General features: G+C 47.2%; 1 protein-coding gene across 1 annotated transcript in view; it reads right to left on the bottom strand.

Annotated features, from left to right (window-relative positions):
• Positions 1-17,764, bottom strand: part of LOXHD1 (lipoxygenase homology PLAT domains 1) — a 165,171-nt gene that overhangs the window by 79,814 nt on the left and 67,593 nt on the right. Inside the window, exons 13-14 of the mRNA XM_058692205.1 lie at positions 5,946-6,100; positions 3,933-4,093 (exon numbers count right to left, since the gene is read on the bottom strand). Of these exons, the coding sequence (XP_058548188.1) occupies positions 3,933-4,093; positions 5,946-6,100 (316 nt within the window). The remainder of the gene's footprint in view (positions 1-3,932; positions 4,094-5,945; positions 6,101-17,764) is intronic.

Genomic DNA, 17,764 nt, shown 5'->3' with positions numbered 1-17,764 from the left:
AAAAAGCGCCATCTGCCCCGAGCATGGGATGCAGCCTGAGAAATGAGACGACCGTGCAAGCACCAGGTGCCCAGGTCCCAGGACTCACGAGGGTCTGTGATATAGGTGACGGCAGCAGAAGAGACAACCTCGGTGATCTCCAGCACCGCGGGGAAGCCAAGGCACTCCTCTCTTGACCAGTGTCTCCCCATCTGCCTCTGTGTTACAGCTGGTCTTGGCAACCCAGCCCTGTTATACTCCTGGCAGGGAGGCACCTCCCTGGCCACAGAAGCCATCGAAGGAAGCCAAGGTGTGCCTCCCCCCCAGCCCTCCTGACACGGAGCTCAGGCCTCCGGGAACCACGGTCTCTCTGCAATATACCCCCACCTGAGTGTCGGCATCCCCATCCCTTCTCTCTTGCCCCCGCCCCAAGCACACGAACTTACACGCCCACCTGCCGGCTGTTAGCTCACACAAAATGTTAGCTGGCAGCTGAGTGGCTGCATTCGCCATGGGCTTCTCAATGCTATGAGCCTAGAACGCCACAATCATTCGGGATTCCAAGACGTGAAGACACAATTGTAAAATTCTGAGGCTGACACCAGCGTGGGTGGGGGTCAGGGAGAGATATTTGCGAGCGGGGACTACTGCCTAGAGCCCCTCCGTTAGGAGCCGCCACCCCTGTCCTGCGGAGGTCACTGCCTGCAGAGGTCACCCGGCATTTCCCACAGATGCAGACTGCAGAGAAGGGTGTGGCTCTGGCCACCACTCACGGGGACGGGGAGGATGGATCCAGCAGGCCCTCGGCCATCGGAAAACCCATGCTCCCTCCCAACCTTCTCTCCACCACTCACCCATCCCCAGGCCCACCGCAGCAGTAAAGGGACACCGTGGCTTGCCATTTCAGTTTCCAATGAAGTACTTGCAGGGTATCGATCGAGATTTCCAAATACAGCCGTTTTCTTTCAGCTTCAGACACTTGGGCCCAGCACCCAGAGGCTGCTCAATGGGTGAGCCCTTCTACAGGTGACTTTATTGCTCTTTCCCTGGGCTCACAAGAATGTACAAGCATGCACACACACGTACACACACACACACCTGCCAGAGCTAAACCGCTCACCCTACCTGACCCTGGCAGAGAAGTTGGGAGAAAGAGGCCTGGTTTGTCCTCTCCCAGCTCAGGTGAAAAAAGAACCAGCATGGAGCTCCAGCCCCGCCTCCAGCTTCTTCAAAGTCCTCCTGGGTCCCGAGTCGGCAAATGCCATCACCACATGCCTCAGAAAGGTATGAGAAGCCATTTTCTCAAAAATGCATGAACACTTTATGTGTCTGGGGGCAGAGAGGGCTCTGGGTGTTTGGGGGCCTCAGCTTGCCTTGTGCCCTGCAATCAGCATCACCTGTGCCTCTGGCAGACTGGCTCCTTTCAAAGTGCAATCCCATTCCATCCTCCCCATCACCGTAAGACACATGCTGGGCAGGAAGGTGCAGAAGACCAGAGAGGTTAAGAAATTTGCCCAAAGCCACACAGCAGGGAAATGGCTAAGACTCCTGGTCCCACACTCCCCCTGCATCATGCGTGTAGTAAGGCAGGCAGTGTGGACACACCAACTTTTGCCTCATCCCCTTTCCAGATTCCTCATCCTCTTACTGGCCTGTCTCAGGGCTCGGTCTTCACCATTCTTTATCCATGCTCTCCCTGAAGGATCCTATGCATTTCCCTGACTTTAAATTCCATCACTACGCTCTCATTTCCTGGATCTATTTCTCATGGCCTGATTCTGGCTACTTGATTCACAAGCATCTCAAACCTAACGTGCTCCGGCTAAACCTCCCGAGTCCAGCCCATCTCCACCCTCAAACCTTCCTCCCCTCCCCCTCCCCACCCAGAACCCTTCCTCCCCAGGCTCCCCACTTCAGCAAGAGCATGACCTCTGCCCATCTGCCGAAGGCAGAGACGTGGGGTCTCCAATTCCCCTCTCTCTTGTGGGCACATCCTATGACCTCTACCTCTGGGATCTGCCTCCAGTGTGGCCCTTTCTCCCCACCTCCACTGTGACCCCCTAGAGCCAAGCTGCCATGTTACAGGTTTAAATGCATCCCCTCAAAGTGATACGTTAAAGTCTTTTTTTCTTTAATTTTTTTTAGTGTTTATTTATTTTAGAGGGATAGAGACAGAGCATGGGCGGGGGGGGGGGGGGGGTGCAGAGAGAGGGAGACACAGAATCTGAAGCAGGCTCCAGGCTCCGAGCCATCAGCACAGAGTCTGACGCAGGGCTCCAACTCATGAACTGCGAGATCATGACCTGAGCTGAAATCAAGAGTCAGACGCTTAACAGACCGAGCTACCCAGGTGCCCTGATATGTTAAAGTCTTAACCCCTAGTACCACAGAATGTGACCTTATTGGGAAATAGTGTCCTCACAGGGGTAACCAAGTTCACATGAGGTCACCGTAGGGCAGGCCTTACTCTAAAATGACTGGTATCCTCATAAAAAAGGGAAATGTGAACACAGACACAGACATGCACAGAGGGAAGGCAACGTGAAGACACAGGGAGAAGGTGGCCATCTAATCTCCAAGAAAGCCTGTGGCCACCAGAAGCTGAGAAGCATGGGACAAACCCTGTGCAGAGCAACTTCAGAGGGGACACGGCCCTGCTGATACCTTGAGTTTGAACTTCTGGCCTCTGTAACTATGCGTCAACAATCCTGTGGTGTAAGCCACTCGATCTGTGGCGTGTTATTACAGCAGCCCGGCAAACTAATACATCATGGGCCCCGCAAAGCTTCCTATCAGGCTTCGCTTCCCCTTTGGACCTTCCATCCAGAAGCCCTGCTGCTTTCCTTTTTATTCCTCAGGAAGTCAGTCTCACTGTCCCCTCTGCAGACAGAAATTACCCAGCGCCCCCACCTCGAAGCCACCCCACCTCAGTGTGGCCACTCCCAGCAGCCTCCACGCCATCGTGCGGTTTCCTTCATCCCGTTCCTCACAGTCCATGAGTACAGCTTTCATCATTTATTCACTTCCTTATTGTTTAGTCCCCCTCTAGGCTACGTACTGCATGAGGTCAGGGAGCAAGTATGAGCAAGTGCCTAATAAATATCTTTTGAGTGTATGGGAATAAGTCTGCTCCATCCAGCTATCAGCCAGGCAGCCTCCTGGTCCAGTAGGGGGGAAAGGAGTGGGTGACCAGAACTCTCCCACCTCGTGCTTCATCCCCACGTGCATGTCAGCCCCTTGCCGGCCTCTGCATGAGCCCCCTCCTCAGGCCCGTGCCTCATGCCACCTCTCCAGCCTGGAGCACCCACCACCCTCTCTGCTCCTTGCCATCCATCCACCCTCTGATCTTCTGATCTTAAATCTTAAATCTTCATTTTTTTTTTTTTTTAAGTTTCATTGAGCGGGAGACTAACACTCCGAGGTAACTCAGTTACATTCTGCAATTGCCATATTGTATCTTTAAAAAGTAAGAGGGGCGCCTGGGTGGCGCAGTCGGTTAAGCGTCCGACTTCAGCTCAGGTCACGATCTCGCGGTCCGTGAGTTCGAGCCCCGCGTCGGGCTCTGGGCTGATGGCTCGGAGCCTGGAGCCTGTTTCCGATTCTGTGTCTCCCTCTCTCTGCCCCTCCCCCGTTCATGCTCTGTCTCTCTCTGTCCCAAAAATAAATAAAAAACGTTGAAAAAAAAAAATTAAAAAAAAAAGTAAGAACGCTTTGGTACATAAATAGGCACAGTAGCCGCGCACCGGACACCTGAGCCGGGTCTCCGCACCTGCAGGTGGGGTGGGGACGCAGGTCTAAGCGCCATCGGGAGGGCCATCTCTTTCTTGCACCAGCTACATCCTTCAGCCACTACTCTGCTCCCTGGTCCACGGCAGTGGGTAGGGCTGAGTCTTCCCAAGCCGGGGGCCCAGGACCGAGGCGGGAGAGCGCCAGCAGCAGCAGGCCCCACGCACCTGAGACACGGGAACTCTACGTTGTCGCTCTCGGGCTGCCCTTCTTCTCTCACGAGTACGCGCTCCAGGAACCAGCCGCTGCCCCCACCTTTGCCATCGTGCCTGATCCTCACCCGTCTCACTTTCCGCATGGTGACCGACTCAATGGTGAACTCGTCAGCCTTCAAATGGGGAAGACAGCAGGGTCAGTTGGACAGTGGCTCCCTTAGGACCCAAACACCAAGGGAAAACATGGGCCGAGAAATCAAAAAAGCCAGGGCTGATGGGTTGGACTACTGGTCTTTCACAGGTGGGCTGGGGGATACCTAGAAAGAACAGGTCTTACCCCTTCTCTAACTGCTCCCACTGGGAAGTCACTCGATATCAAGTTCCCAACAATGGAAGTCTATGTTTCTTGGTTAAACAATGGCCATTCCTTATGATCTTTTTTTTTTTTAATTTTCTTTTTACATTTATTTATTTTTGAGAGACAGAGCACAAGTCGGGGAGGGGCAGAGAGAGAAGGAGACACAGAATCTGAAGCAGGCTCCAGGCTCCGAGCTGATGGCACAGAGCCCAACACGGGGCTCAAACTCACAAACCGTGAGATCATCACCTGAGCCGAAGTTGGACGCTCAATGGACTGAGCCACCCAGGCGTCCTTTTATGATCTCCTTCTAAATGGCAGATCTCCCAGGAGGACACATTAGGCTGTTACCAGTCACTAACCATTTATCATGAATTAATTCCTTGGCTAATCAACTTGGGCTCCTGCCACAGAAAGATACTGACTGGGGGACCAGTGGTCTTGCTAATTTCACCGTTCTGCCTGCTAATGGGGCAGCAGAAATACAGTAGGGGCTGGAGAGTTGCCAAGCCTACATGAGCACATCTGGGAGCCTCCAGGAACAGAAACACGAGTGTGGGACTGGTGGACAAAGGAGTCAGAAGAGGTAGAAGGAAGAAGTTAAGAAAGGGTGGGTAGGTGGGAGGGAGAGAGGAAACATATTGATCTATGTGAACTCTCCCTCTCCATCCCTCCCCAATGAACCTCCGTGTACCCACAACACTCAGATTACTTTTGCCACCCAAAAACCAGGCCAGCCTGCATTGGCCTCGGAGAGACCTCCACTCGAGTTCCAGGGCTTGTCCTGCCATCGCCAGGCAGGGAAAGAGCCAAGACTTATGTGAGGTCAGTCTGCAAACCTGCTTCACCTGGTAAGCACCTCCAGCCTCCCATTACTGCAACAACCACTCTACTGAGCACCTGCTCTGTGCTGCAGGCCAGGTCTGTTGGGGGTGTGGGGGGGAAATATACGTGCATCCCTAATGTTCACATCAGCTGGCTACAGGTAGGTATCCATCCCTTCCCCATTTTAGACATGGGAAAATAGGCTGGGGGGAGGGAGCTACTGGCTCCAGGCTGGGTTTGCCCCCAGATCTGCCCGCCACTTTTCCCATTGCCCCACTCGGCCTCCCCAGGAAACCCATCTGACAGATGCTGAAAATGAGGGGGGCACCCAGCACATCAGTAAGGAGGCTAGGAGCAGATCCCAACTCTTCCATTCCCATGTTTAGTGCTTTCTTGGTTTTTCTTTCAAAAGGAAACGACAAGGTGCCCCCAGTGGTCATGTCGAGTGGAGAAGGCAAAGTTCCCACCTTTCCACTAGCCTGTGTCCTCTGCTCCACACGCAAGGTGCCCAGGATTCCTCCCTACCTGGCCACCTCTGAGGGAAGAAAGGTGCCACTCATACTTCCCCAAATGTCCTCCTATTCTGCCCCCTTCTCAATGCTTAAGGTGGGGAGGGGACCATGACCCCTCCTGGGTGGCTCTTCAGGCCCCAGCTGAACAGTCCCAGGAGCCTGGAGGGTGCCGTGCATGCTAGTTCGCCATTCCCCTGAGCAAGCCTCTCTGACAGCTGGGCCTCAGCACCCATATCAGCTCTACCTTAGCAGAGAAGGGAAGACAGAAGACAAGGGCATGGGACCTGGGACCAGTTGAGCCGCATGGGGGAGGGGCATGGCTGCACTCACATTGCCCTTCTCAAACAGGTCGGTGTTGTTCCTGCAGTTGTAGAGCAGCCGCTCCCCGGTGTCCCCCACGTCGCCAAAAAGGCACAGGTAGACGTTGGCATCGGTTCCTGCGCCTTCGAGTTCTCCGGTGCACACGGTCACACGGTACCGGGCCACTGTCAGGTAGAGAAAGGGACATAGTGGCTGGCCACCCCCTGCTCCCAGCACTGGCCCTGCTGCTCCTGCCTCTAAGTGCCTCCTCCCTCTTTCCCTCCAAGTCTTGCTTGGGCTGCCCCTGCTCCCTCCGCAGCTACACAAATCCCGACTCAACCTACTCCAGGATCAGCGTCCCTCTTCCCACATAAACCAGAGGCTCCCAGTCCTGGTCAAGCATCAGAATCCCCTGGGAAATTCTTGAAGAATGCAGATTCCTGTGTCCCACCTAGGCTTCCCAAATTTTAGTCTCCAGAGGTGGGATCCCTAAAACTGCTTTGTTTACATGCTCCCCCAGGAGACTCTGATGGGGTTGGCAGTGTTTGGGGACCACAGGTCTGATTCAAATATTTCGACACTTGATTCCATCCAACCCAGCAGATTCTTTTGTCTTAGGTTGTCCTCCAATTCATATGTGTCCTGTCTTCCCTAGTAAGAGAATTTTTCTTTGTGAAACAGAACTGAGCCCCCCTTTTCTTCAGAACTGAAAGGCACAAAATGCAGCCACCGTGGGAGGGGCAGCAGGTCCTTTCTCTGTTGAAAATGTACCTTGGAGGAGGTGGACTGCATCCCCACACATCACAGCCTCCCTTCTCACTTCAAATAAGCTAGAAAGCAAAGTTCATTCACTCATTCACTCACTCATTCACTCATTGGTCCTGTATATGTTGACTGAAGCCCAGTCGGTGTTCGGCATCATGATAGGACAGGGAATCAGCAGCGAGCAAGTCCAACAGACTCCTGTCCCCACGGTTACAGCAGAGTTGAGAGGGGGCAGGTGGAGAGGAAAGATGGACAGTAAAATCATAACAAATTATAACTGGGGAAATTTCTGAGTTACGTCTGCAACAAAGATTACATAGGAACAGGGTGCCCTAAAGTGGAATGGAAGTGGGGAGGGGGAGTGTGGTGAGTGAGTGTAAAGGATTTAGAGATTCAGAGAGGAGGTGATGTCTGGCAAAATGCTAATGACAGGAGCGGACCACAGGAAGCTCTGAGAGAAGAGGGTACAGGTAAGTATGAAGCCCCAGGGTGGGGATGGGTATGAGTAGCAAATGTTCCAGCAGAGAGAAGGCTAGTATGTCTTGGGGAGGGGAGGGGGGCGGTTAGACGAAGTCCAGAAGGGGGACAAGAACAGCACTGGGGGTATGACAGGTCAAGGTAAAAGCGTGACTTTCTAATGGGAAGTCATTAGAGCACTTTTAGTGAGCACGTAACTTGATCTGATTTATGTTTTAAACGGTACTCTGGCTGCCATGTGGAGAACTGATTGTAGGAGTGAATCAAAGAGGCCAGTTAACAGAATAATTACAGTTGTCTAGAAAAGAGAGGAGAGTGCTTAAGACTGGGGTGCTGTGGAGATGGAGAGAAGCCAGTAGATTAAAGATCTATTTTTGAGGGAGAACCAACAGTACTTGGTGATGGGTTGGATAAGTAATTGAGGGAAAGAGGAATCATGGATGACTCCTAGGGTTTTGGCTTGGGCAACTGGGTACTGTTCCCAATAAGAAGTATGGATGCCTAGGGGGAAGGATAGGTTTGGAGATACAGATCAATGGTTCTGTTTGTACATTATAAATTTGTGGTGTTTATTAGATGTTCATAAAGAGAGGCCAAGATGGCAACTGCATGTGTGTCTGGGGAGTCAGGACTGTTGGCATGACTGGTCATCACTGGCAATGGATTCCACTGAAATCTATGGGACCAGATGAGATCCCCCATGGAGAGGATGTAGACAAGGATTAGAGGGACACCAACATTAGGGATCAAGCCCAGAAGAAGCTAGCAACTCAGATGAGAAGCAGCCACGGAAGCAGGGGGGACATGTCTCTGAAGCCAAGAGAAGGCAGGAATGATTTCAGAAGTAAATGCCACCAAAGATAGAGAGTGATCTTTGGTTTAGCTACATGGAAAGGACTTGTGCTGAGGACAAGAGCAGCCTCAGTGAAATTGTGGGGGAAGGGAAGAATCCCTACAGCAAAGTTTGAACAGAGTGAGAAAGAAGTGAGAAAGTGGGTACAGCACCTGGATGCCTGGATAGACCTCTCTCAAGAAGTCTGTTGTGAAGAGGAATACAAAAGGGAAATAATAGTTGGAGTGGGGATTAGGTTTAAAGATGCTTTATTATAAAATATTTAAGATGTGAGATACTAGATTATTATACTAAGTGGGAATGATCCTGTAGAGAAAAGAAATGATGATGCAGGAGAGAAGGTGAAGTTCTTTAGAGAGGAAGAAGAAGAATGACCAGAGCATAGATAAAGGACTAGATTTTTCAGGGTTCAAGAAACTATAGAGACTGCAAGGAGGGCAGAGGTATAGCCTCAGAGGAGTGACAGGTTGTGGGAGAGCCTTGAGTACAAACTGAGATATACTGAGTCAGAAATTTAAAATAAGGCCAGTCCTGGGGCGCCTGGGTGGCTCAGTCACTTAAGCACCCAACTTTGGCTCAGGTCATGATCTCATGGTTTGTGAGTTCGAGCCCTCCATTGGGCTCTGTGCTGACAGCTCAGAGCTTGCAGCCTGCTTCAGACTCTGTGCCTCCCTCTGTCTCTGCCCCTCCCCCACTAGTGCTCTGTCTCTATCAAGAATAAATAAACATTAAAAAAAATGTTTTTTTAATTTTTTTTAATGTTTATTTATTTTTGAAACAGAGAAAGAGAGCATGAATGAGGGAGGGTCAGAGAGAGGGAGACACAGAATCTGAAGCAGGCTCCAGGCTCTGAGCTGTCAGCACAGAGCCCGACACGGGGCTTGAACTCATGGAGTGTGAGACATGACCTGGGCCGAAGTTGGATGCTTAACCAACTGAGCCACCCAGGCGCTCCCTTTTATTTTTTTTAAATTTTTTTTAATGCTTATTTATTTTTGAGACAAAATTTTTTTTAATAAAAATAAAATGAGGCCAGTCTGCAAGGCTGCATGTTGTACTACAGTAAATCTACAATAACTGAATAGGTCACTTGTTGGCTTTACCTAGGATAAGGTTTATCCAGGCAAGCATGATAGAGAGATATAAGGGAAGAAAAGATAAGGGCATGTTTAGAGGTAGATTATAATGGTGGCCCATGCAATCTCATCCAGGTACAGAGAAAACTAAGTACAAGAAGAGGTGATAATAAAATGAGTGGATTAGGGGCGCCTGGGTGGCGCAGTCGGTTAAGCGTCCGACTTCAGCCAGGTCACGATCTCGCGGTCCGTGAGTTCGAGCCCCGCGTCAGGCTCTGGGCTGATGGCTCGGAGCCTGGAGCCTGTTTCCGATTCTGTGTCTCCCTCTCTCTCTGCCCCTCCCCCGTTCATGCTCTGTCTCTCTCTGTCCCAAAAATAAATAAAAAATGTTGAAAAAATTAAAAAAAAAATGAGTGGATTAAAGGTCCTGATGTAGTTAAAAAATGTTAGGGTGGGGAAGGCAAAACTATGGAGACAGTAAAAAGATCAATGGTTGCCAGAGATTGGGTAGGAGGGAAGGGACAGAAGAAGAGACAGAGCACAGAGGATTTTTTAGGGCAGTGAAATTACTCTGTATAATACTATAATGGTGGATACATGTCATTATAAATTTGTCCAAACCATTGGACCATTATAAATGGTCCAAAACATTTGTAGAATGTACAGTACCAAGAGTGCTCCACAAGTAACCTATGAACTCAGGGTGCTAAGGGTGTATCAATGTAGGCTCGTTAATTATAACAAAACGTATCACTCTGGTAGGGGATGATGATAATGGAGGGGGTACACGTGTATGGGGGAATGGAGAGTATGATAAATCTTTATACCTTCCTCCCAATTTTGCTGTAAACCTAAAACTGCTCTAAAAAATAAAGTCTATTTTTAAAAATGAAGGAGCTATTAAGATACTCCCAGATAAACAAAAAGTGAAAAAAATTCATCACTAGTTGACCTGTCCTGCAAGAATATTTAAAGGAAGTCCTTCACATTAGACATTAGACAGCAACTTGAATTCAACCAAAGAAATAAGAGCACCAGGGAAAGTAACAACATAGCAAATGTATAGACAGTATCATGTAATTTTTTATTGTAATTATTTTTTTCTCATACCTTATAAAAGACAATTGCATAAAGCAGTAAATATAAAACTTCACTGGTGGATTTAAAATGTATAAAGATGCAATTTATATGATAGTATAGCACAAAGGAGGGGGAAGAGAACAAACCTACAATGGAGCAAAGTTTTTGTACATTATTGAAATTAAGTTGGTACTAATCTGAACTAGATTGCTATTAAGTTGTTAGTTGTAATTCTCTGGGAAACCATTAAAAAATTACAAAAAATGTATATATTAAAAGAAACAAGGGAACCAAAACAGTATTCTAGAAAATATTTATTTAATTCAAAAGAAAGTGGTAATGTAAAAATATAGGACCCAAAAAAAAATTCGAAACATAGAAAACAAATAGCAAAATGGCAGGCATAAATCCTGCCATATCAGTAATTACATTAAGTGTAAATGGACTAAATATTTTAATCAAAAGGCAGATTGTGGTCATCATCCTGCAGAAACAGGATGGGTTTTTCACCCCATATTTGCTCAGATATCAAGGCTGATGACGCTACACATGTACCAAGAGTGAACATAAGATGTATTATTCACATAATGAGTTCTGGGGAGAGTATGGTAGGTTCCCAAGAAGGTCCAAAAATGGCTTGAGACAGCAGGGAAGGATGACTAGCTTGGGATTTTACGGTGATTAAGAGATGAGAGTTCCCTTGTGGGGGTCAGGGCTTGCATGGCTTGAACTTTCCACCAGTGCTAAGGGAGGAAGCATCCAGTCTTTTTATCAAATTGCCCAGATATTAGGCAGAAAGTGGGGGGGGGGGGGGTAGTGTAACTTGAAAGTTGTCAGCAGTCAAATATCAAAAAAAGTCACACTGTTATACAGAGATTGGCAAAATTGATAATGGATCTAACTATCTGCTATATAGAGAGATACACTGTAGATTCAAAGACCTAAATAGGATGAAAGTAAAAGAATGGCTACCAGAACTGGCCACCAGCAACAGACAGTCTGAATAAACGTATAACAAGTGAAAAGACTGAATCAGTAATCTAAAGACTACTCACAAAGTGAAGCTCAGGCACAAATGTCTTCACCACTGAATTCTACCAAGTATTCAAAGAAGAATCAATACCAATTCTTCTCAAATTCTTTCAAAGAACAGGAGGGAATATTTCCCAACTCATTTTATGAGGTCAGCATTACTCTGATACCAAAACCAGACACAGATATCACAAGAAAAGAAAATTACAGACCTATATATCTTATGAATATGGATACAAAAATCCCCAACAACATATTAGCAAACCAAATCCAGCAACATAAAGAAGAATTATATACTTTGACAAAGTAGAATTTATCCTAAGGATATAAGTTTTGAAAATCAATTAATGTAATGTATCATCAATAGAATAAAAAACAAATATAACATGAACATTTTAATGGGTTCAGAAAAAAAATATGACAAAATCTACCATTCTTTTTAAAAAATTTTTTTCTAGGGGCGCCTGGGTGGCGCAGTCGGTTAAGCGTCCGACTTCAGCCAGGTCACGATCTCGCGGTCCGTGAGTTCGAGCCCCGCGTCAGGCTCTGGGCTGATGGCTCGGAGCCTGGAGCCTGTTTCCGATTCTGTGTCTCCCTCTCTCTCTGCCCCTCCCCCGTTCATGCTCTGTCTCTCTCTGTCCCAAAAATAAATAAAAAACGTTGAAAAAAAAATTAAAAAAAAAAAAATTTTTTTCTAATGTTTACTTATTTTTGAGAGAGAGAGAGACATAGCATGAGCAGGGGAGGGACAGAGAGAGGGAGACACAGAATCTGAAGCAGGCTCCAAGCTCCTAACTGTCAGCACAGAGCTCAGCGCAGGGCTTGAACTCACAAAGCATGAGATCATGACCCGAGCTGAAGTCGGATGCTTAACCAACCGAGCTACCCAGGCGCCCCCAAATCTAACATTCTTTTATGACAAAAAAAGAAAACCATCAACAAGCTAGGAATAAAAGGGGACTTTATCAACCCATAAAGTCATCTATGAAACCCTACAGCTAACACAGAATTTTTGGTGACAGACCAGATGCTTTCCTTAGGGTCAAAATAAGACAAAGGTATTTGCTTTTCATTATGGTACTGGAGGTTTTAGCCAAGGCAGTTAGGCATCCAGATTGGGAAGGAAGAAGTAAAACTATTTCTATTCATGGATGGCATGATCTTATATATAGAAAATCGTAAGGATCCCATTAAAAAATATTTGAACTAATAAATGAGTTCATCAAAGTTGTAGAGTATTAAATTAATATACTCGGTCAATTATATTTCTATTCTCTTGCAATAAACAATCTGAAAATGAAATTAATAAAACATCTCCCTTCAAAAGAGCATAAAAAGAATAACATATGAATAAACTTAAAAAAACAAGTGAAAAACTTATGGTCTGAAAACTATAAAATACTACTGCTGAAAAAATTAAAGATTATTTAAATAACTGGAAAAGTATCCCATGTTTACTGATTGGAAGACTTAACATCGTTAAGATGGTAATACTTCCCAAATGGATCTATAGATAAAATACAACCTCTGTCAGAATTCTTTAGAATTGAAAAGCCAATTCTAAAATTCATATGGAACTGAAAAGGACCCAGAATGGCCAAAACAACCTGGAAAAAAGAATAATGAAGAAGCGTTGGCAAGGATGTGGAGAAATTGGAACCCTCACACATTGCTGATGGGAATGCAAAATGGTGCGCCTATTTTGAAAAACAGTTCTGTAAAACAAAGAGTAACCATGTAACCCAGCAATTCCACTGGTGGGTGTATATCCAAGAGAAGTGAAAGGATATGTCTACACAAACACTTGTACCTGAATGTTCATAGTAGCGTTATTCATAATAGCCAAAAAAGTAGAAACAACCCAAATGTCCATCAACAGTTGAATGTGATCTATCCGTACAATGAAATATTGCTCAGCAATAAAAAGAAATGAAGTACTAATAGGAGCTGTGATGTGGAGGGACCTTGAAAATATGCTAAGTGAAAGAAGCCAGACACAAAAGGTCACCTGTTATATGATTCCACGCACATGAAATGTCCTGAATAGGCAAATCTACAGAGACAAAAAAATATAGAGACTATTGGTTGTCAGAGTCTGAGGAGTGAGGTAGAGGGAGGAGAGTGTGACTGCTAATGGATATTGTGTCTCTTCTGGGGGTGATGAAAATGTTCTGAAATTTGACAGTACTGATGGATGCATGATTTTATCAACATACTAAAAGCCACTGAACTGTACACTTTAAGGGGGTGAATTGTATGGGACGTGAATCATACCGCAATAAAGCTGCTGTTTTTAAAAATGGACACTACTCGCTGATGATTCATCTACAAATGAAGATAAAGTATGCCAGGAATGTGACAAATCACCAAAAAGTTAAAGTCAACGCACACATTACGTTTTCAGTAATATACCCACTTTTATCTGGAGATGTAGAGACATCTGAAAATCATTTGACCATTAAACATGTGGGTCTGTGAAGACACAGTGTGTGTAGCCAAAGCTCTGGTTAGAAGGACAGGCAGAGAATGACTGCTTGCCCACAGAGCTGGCACAGGCGGGCACTGGAACCAAGGCGGGTGGGAGCAAAAGCATCCTGCCCCTACGCTGCCTCTTCACAGGGCCACAGCCCCTGAACTTATTAGAGCCTTTCTGCCTTCTCCAGTCACCTCTCCTGAAATGCAAACACGAAGTGTCTTCAACCTTCAGCCTTTGCGTAAGTGAAGCTGATGCTTCTGTGTTTAGCTCCCAGTGACAGAACTGGGAGCAGCAAGAGGGATGAACGGCATGAAGTGGAGTGAGTACTGAAATGGGGAAGCACAAACGGGAAGAAGGAACAGCGGCCTTGCTGACTCTTAATTCTGATGGACAGTTCTGCAGTTTTAGCTGTAACCACCCGGCAATTCCCAGAAGCAAACTGGTGAGGGAATGCAGCCATCCCTTCACCTGGGAATTCCAGGCCTCTTTGTTCAGGAGCGCTGAGGTCCATTTGGCTGGAAGTTCTCGGGGCTCCCGATCTTCTCCAGGGGCCCCTCCCAGCCCACCAGCCATTGAGGTCCGTCCTCAAGCTCCATCCTGGCAGGAAGTCTATGGACAATTAAAACTAGCTGTATTGTTAGCTGTCAGCAGCGTAGACTTCCAACAGATGGGTACATACTACCAGAGCCTCTTGTACTTTAATTTAAAAATTACAGCTCGGACTGACTAACAAGAAGCTTCGATTTTCAGCACTCGAGTCCAGTGGTCTCCCGCCCACTCGTCAGCGGTGTGGCATCACTTCTGCCGGGCCTGCAGTAGGGATTGCAGATCGCATTGCTTCTACATCTCACCGGGCTCCTGAGGGAGGGCAGGGTGCACATACATCATAAGCGGTGTGTCCAGTCCGTGTCCCGGGGCTGCGTGAGTCAGCGAGGCCGCTCCCGAAAGCCTTTCCCCCTCAGACATGGCATTAACTGCTTCTTTGAAAGGCCCTAGGATGTATGTACGTACGTATGTATGTATGTATGTATGTATGTATGTATGTAGTAAACCAGGAGTGCACAATTTCAAAGTTAGAGAACTGGTTTTAAATTGGGACTTATCTTATGAGTCTAAGACGCTCCACTTAAGGGACTGCCAGGAAGCCCTGCACATTATTCACTATACCGTGGTACCAATGGGGGACGTGGCACTTGTCACCAGCTCTGTTTACTGTTACAGAGAAGTATCCAGACCAAAAAAAGAGATCCAAGTTCCTGTAGAGGTGTTGTAAGGACACCAGGGTGGGTGTTCCCAGCACAAGAGAAATTTATGTGGGCCAGATAAAACATCTGGGAGCGAGGAATCCAAGTTGACATGGGCTCAGAAGTACTGCCAAGGACCCCCAGAAGGCACCAAACTGCCTTTAGAGCCAGGACAGACAGCTCTTTGATTCAGCTCTTCATTAGAGACTTTTTTCATTGGAAGGGTTCTTTAGCAGCATCACAGAAGACAAAAACCAACAGCTATGATAGCCCCACATCTCATACCCTGTTTAAAGATGTTACGTGCACATTTACATATATAACCTACAGACATGCTCTTCCTGCCACGATCTCTCCTTATCTGTCACATCCCTATTCAGAGAACACCTAGCTCAAATGGCACCTCATCTACAGTTTTTTCCAACATCCTGAGCAGAAAGTTCACCTCGCCGCTGTGTTCCCATGGCATTCTTTCACCAAGTCCCGCCACAGTCACCTTCAAACTCTCTCTTGGATTTATCCTCTCTCTAGTCTAGCCAATCTTTGCCCAGTCCCAGGACCTCTTTTTCTCTGCCCTTGATGACTTCTTAGAGACTCGCCCCGAAAATCCATCCTCCACACGTCCGTGAGACAGGCGAGGAGAAGTGTTGGGAGTAAGGAGCTAGAAGGAGTTTCGGGACAGGGTGCAGTGTCATCAAGGTCATGGGAGGGCTGGGAGGCAGGAGCCTGAGCCAGAGGTGGGACGTGTTGCTCAGAGGAGCTTCATGGGCTGATCCTGAGTGAGGCACGGGGACGGAGGGGACTGGGTAAGTGGGTGAGAGGTAGCTATCAGCAAAGTGGATGAGGACCAGGGTGTGGGTAAAGAGATTTTCCACATGAACATTGAAAGAAGCAGCACAGAGGCTCTGAGGTCTTGATGTGCAAACAAATTGCTTGGGATGCTTGATTAAAATGCAGATTACCAGGCACAGGCCTCAGAGAGTCTCATCAGCATGTCTGGGGTGGGGCTGAATTGAGTCCCCTCCCCAATTCATATGTTTCAGTCCTAACCCAAAGTACCTCAGAGTGTGACAGGATAGGAAGGCAGAGCTTTTAAAGAGGGGATTAAGATAAAATGAGGTCCTCCGGGTGGGCCCTGATCCAATACGATTCATGCCCACATAAGAAGAAGAGATCAGGACACAGACGTGACCACACAGAGGGAAGACCGTGTCAGGACACAGAGAGAAGGCCACCGTCTGCAAGCCAAGGACAGAGGCCTCAGGAGAACCGAACCCTGCTGACACTTTGATCCCAGACTTCCAGCCTCTAGAACTGTGAGAACTGTAATTTCTGTTGTTTAAGCCCCTGGTCTGTGGTATTTTGTTACGGCAGCCCGAGCAGACTAACAACACTGCCCCCAGAACAATGGCAGGAGGTGGAGGTGGGGATAATGACCGAGGGGCACACCACATCACCTTCAGCGAAAGAGGAAAGTAAGCAGAGGCCACCAAAAGATGGGACTGATTGGGGGCAGAGGCAACACTGTGAGATGGTGTGAGCCCCAAGTCTGAGAGTGCAGAGGGAGTCAGGCGAACTCCCTCCCCCGGGCCCCACAGTTTGTGAGGAGAGAAGACAGGTTCGGATGGACGGGGAAGCCAGGCTTCAGTCAGGGTAAGGAGGAGGTGGAGGGAAAGAACATCCGGGGCATTCTAAGTAGAAAAACCTCACTGAAATGACAATCTCTCAGTATTTTCAAGTTTTAACCAAACAAAAAATGGTTTCATCCATAAAGCTAGGGGAGAGGGACAAGTATAGACAATGGCAACAAGAATTTGGGGGCTTAAGAGCCCCTGGAAAGGTGATTAATGCCTTAGCATAGTGTTTCCTCACCAGCAGCAGGGCCACCACTTAGAAATCTGTGAGACAAACAGGTCCTGGGTCCCATCCCAGGCCTCCTGAATCAGAAACCCTGCAGGTGAGGGCCCGCACGCCCTCAAGGCGTTTCAAAAGCCTTCTGGGTGATAATGCACAGGGAAGTCTGAGAAGCCCTGACTTACCAGACCAGATAGAACTGATCAGAGCTCTCACTTGTGCAATTTGAGAGGCAACCAGCAAAAAGGTTCAGGAATGACAGCAGCAGGGTCACTTCAGAAACAGGGAGTAAGGATCTAAAGTCGTGAGAATTGGTTAGAAAGACTGAGGAAAGTCTGTTAGAAAGACTTAGGTTAGTCCTAAGACCCCAGCCCCACTGGTTCCTCTCGGGCTCAATTCTGGTGCACAAAGGGGCCAGATCCAATAAGAGCAGGTTTATTTCTGCCTTGATGGGCTACATGTTATATAGTAAGTCTCAATTTGGGGCATAATGCTGTTATTGACCATGTCCATAGGGACATGATTGCCTTGTTACCACAGAAAACATTACTGAACGTGAAAAGACAGAGTGTAGACCCTGAACCAGGAGGTGGGAGACCTTGCTCTAGGTCTGACTCTCTGACTGTATGATCAGGGCAAGAACGCCTCACTTTCCTGAACTGCACCAGGCTATTTTAAAGGCCTTGAACCCAAATATTCTATGGTCACATTTTTATTTAAAAATGAAGAAGAACCATAAAGTAGATGATACATAATTGCAAGCACTGCCTAATTAGACTAACAGGGTGCTTTTGTAGTTGATATTCGCTATGTGGGGTTTCTAAGTTTTTGAGTATTTACCTCTATTTAAATCATTCAACAAACATATACAGAGCTTCTATTAGATGTACAAATGTCTGAGAAGTGACACTATCCAAATATTTAGAAGGGTTACTGCAACTATGAGTGACATTGTTTTCTATATATTCTTAACTCCATAATTTTGCAATATT

This window comes from Neofelis nebulosa, chromosome 11 (assembly GCF_028018385.1).
Source record: "Neofelis nebulosa isolate mNeoNeb1 chromosome 11, mNeoNeb1.pri, whole genome shotgun sequence".
NCBI classification, from domain to species: domain Eukaryota; kingdom Metazoa; phylum Chordata; class Mammalia; order Carnivora; family Felidae; genus Neofelis; species Neofelis nebulosa.
Note: the sequence above shows the minus strand (reverse complement) of the source record. Positions and strands in the feature narration are given on the sequence as shown.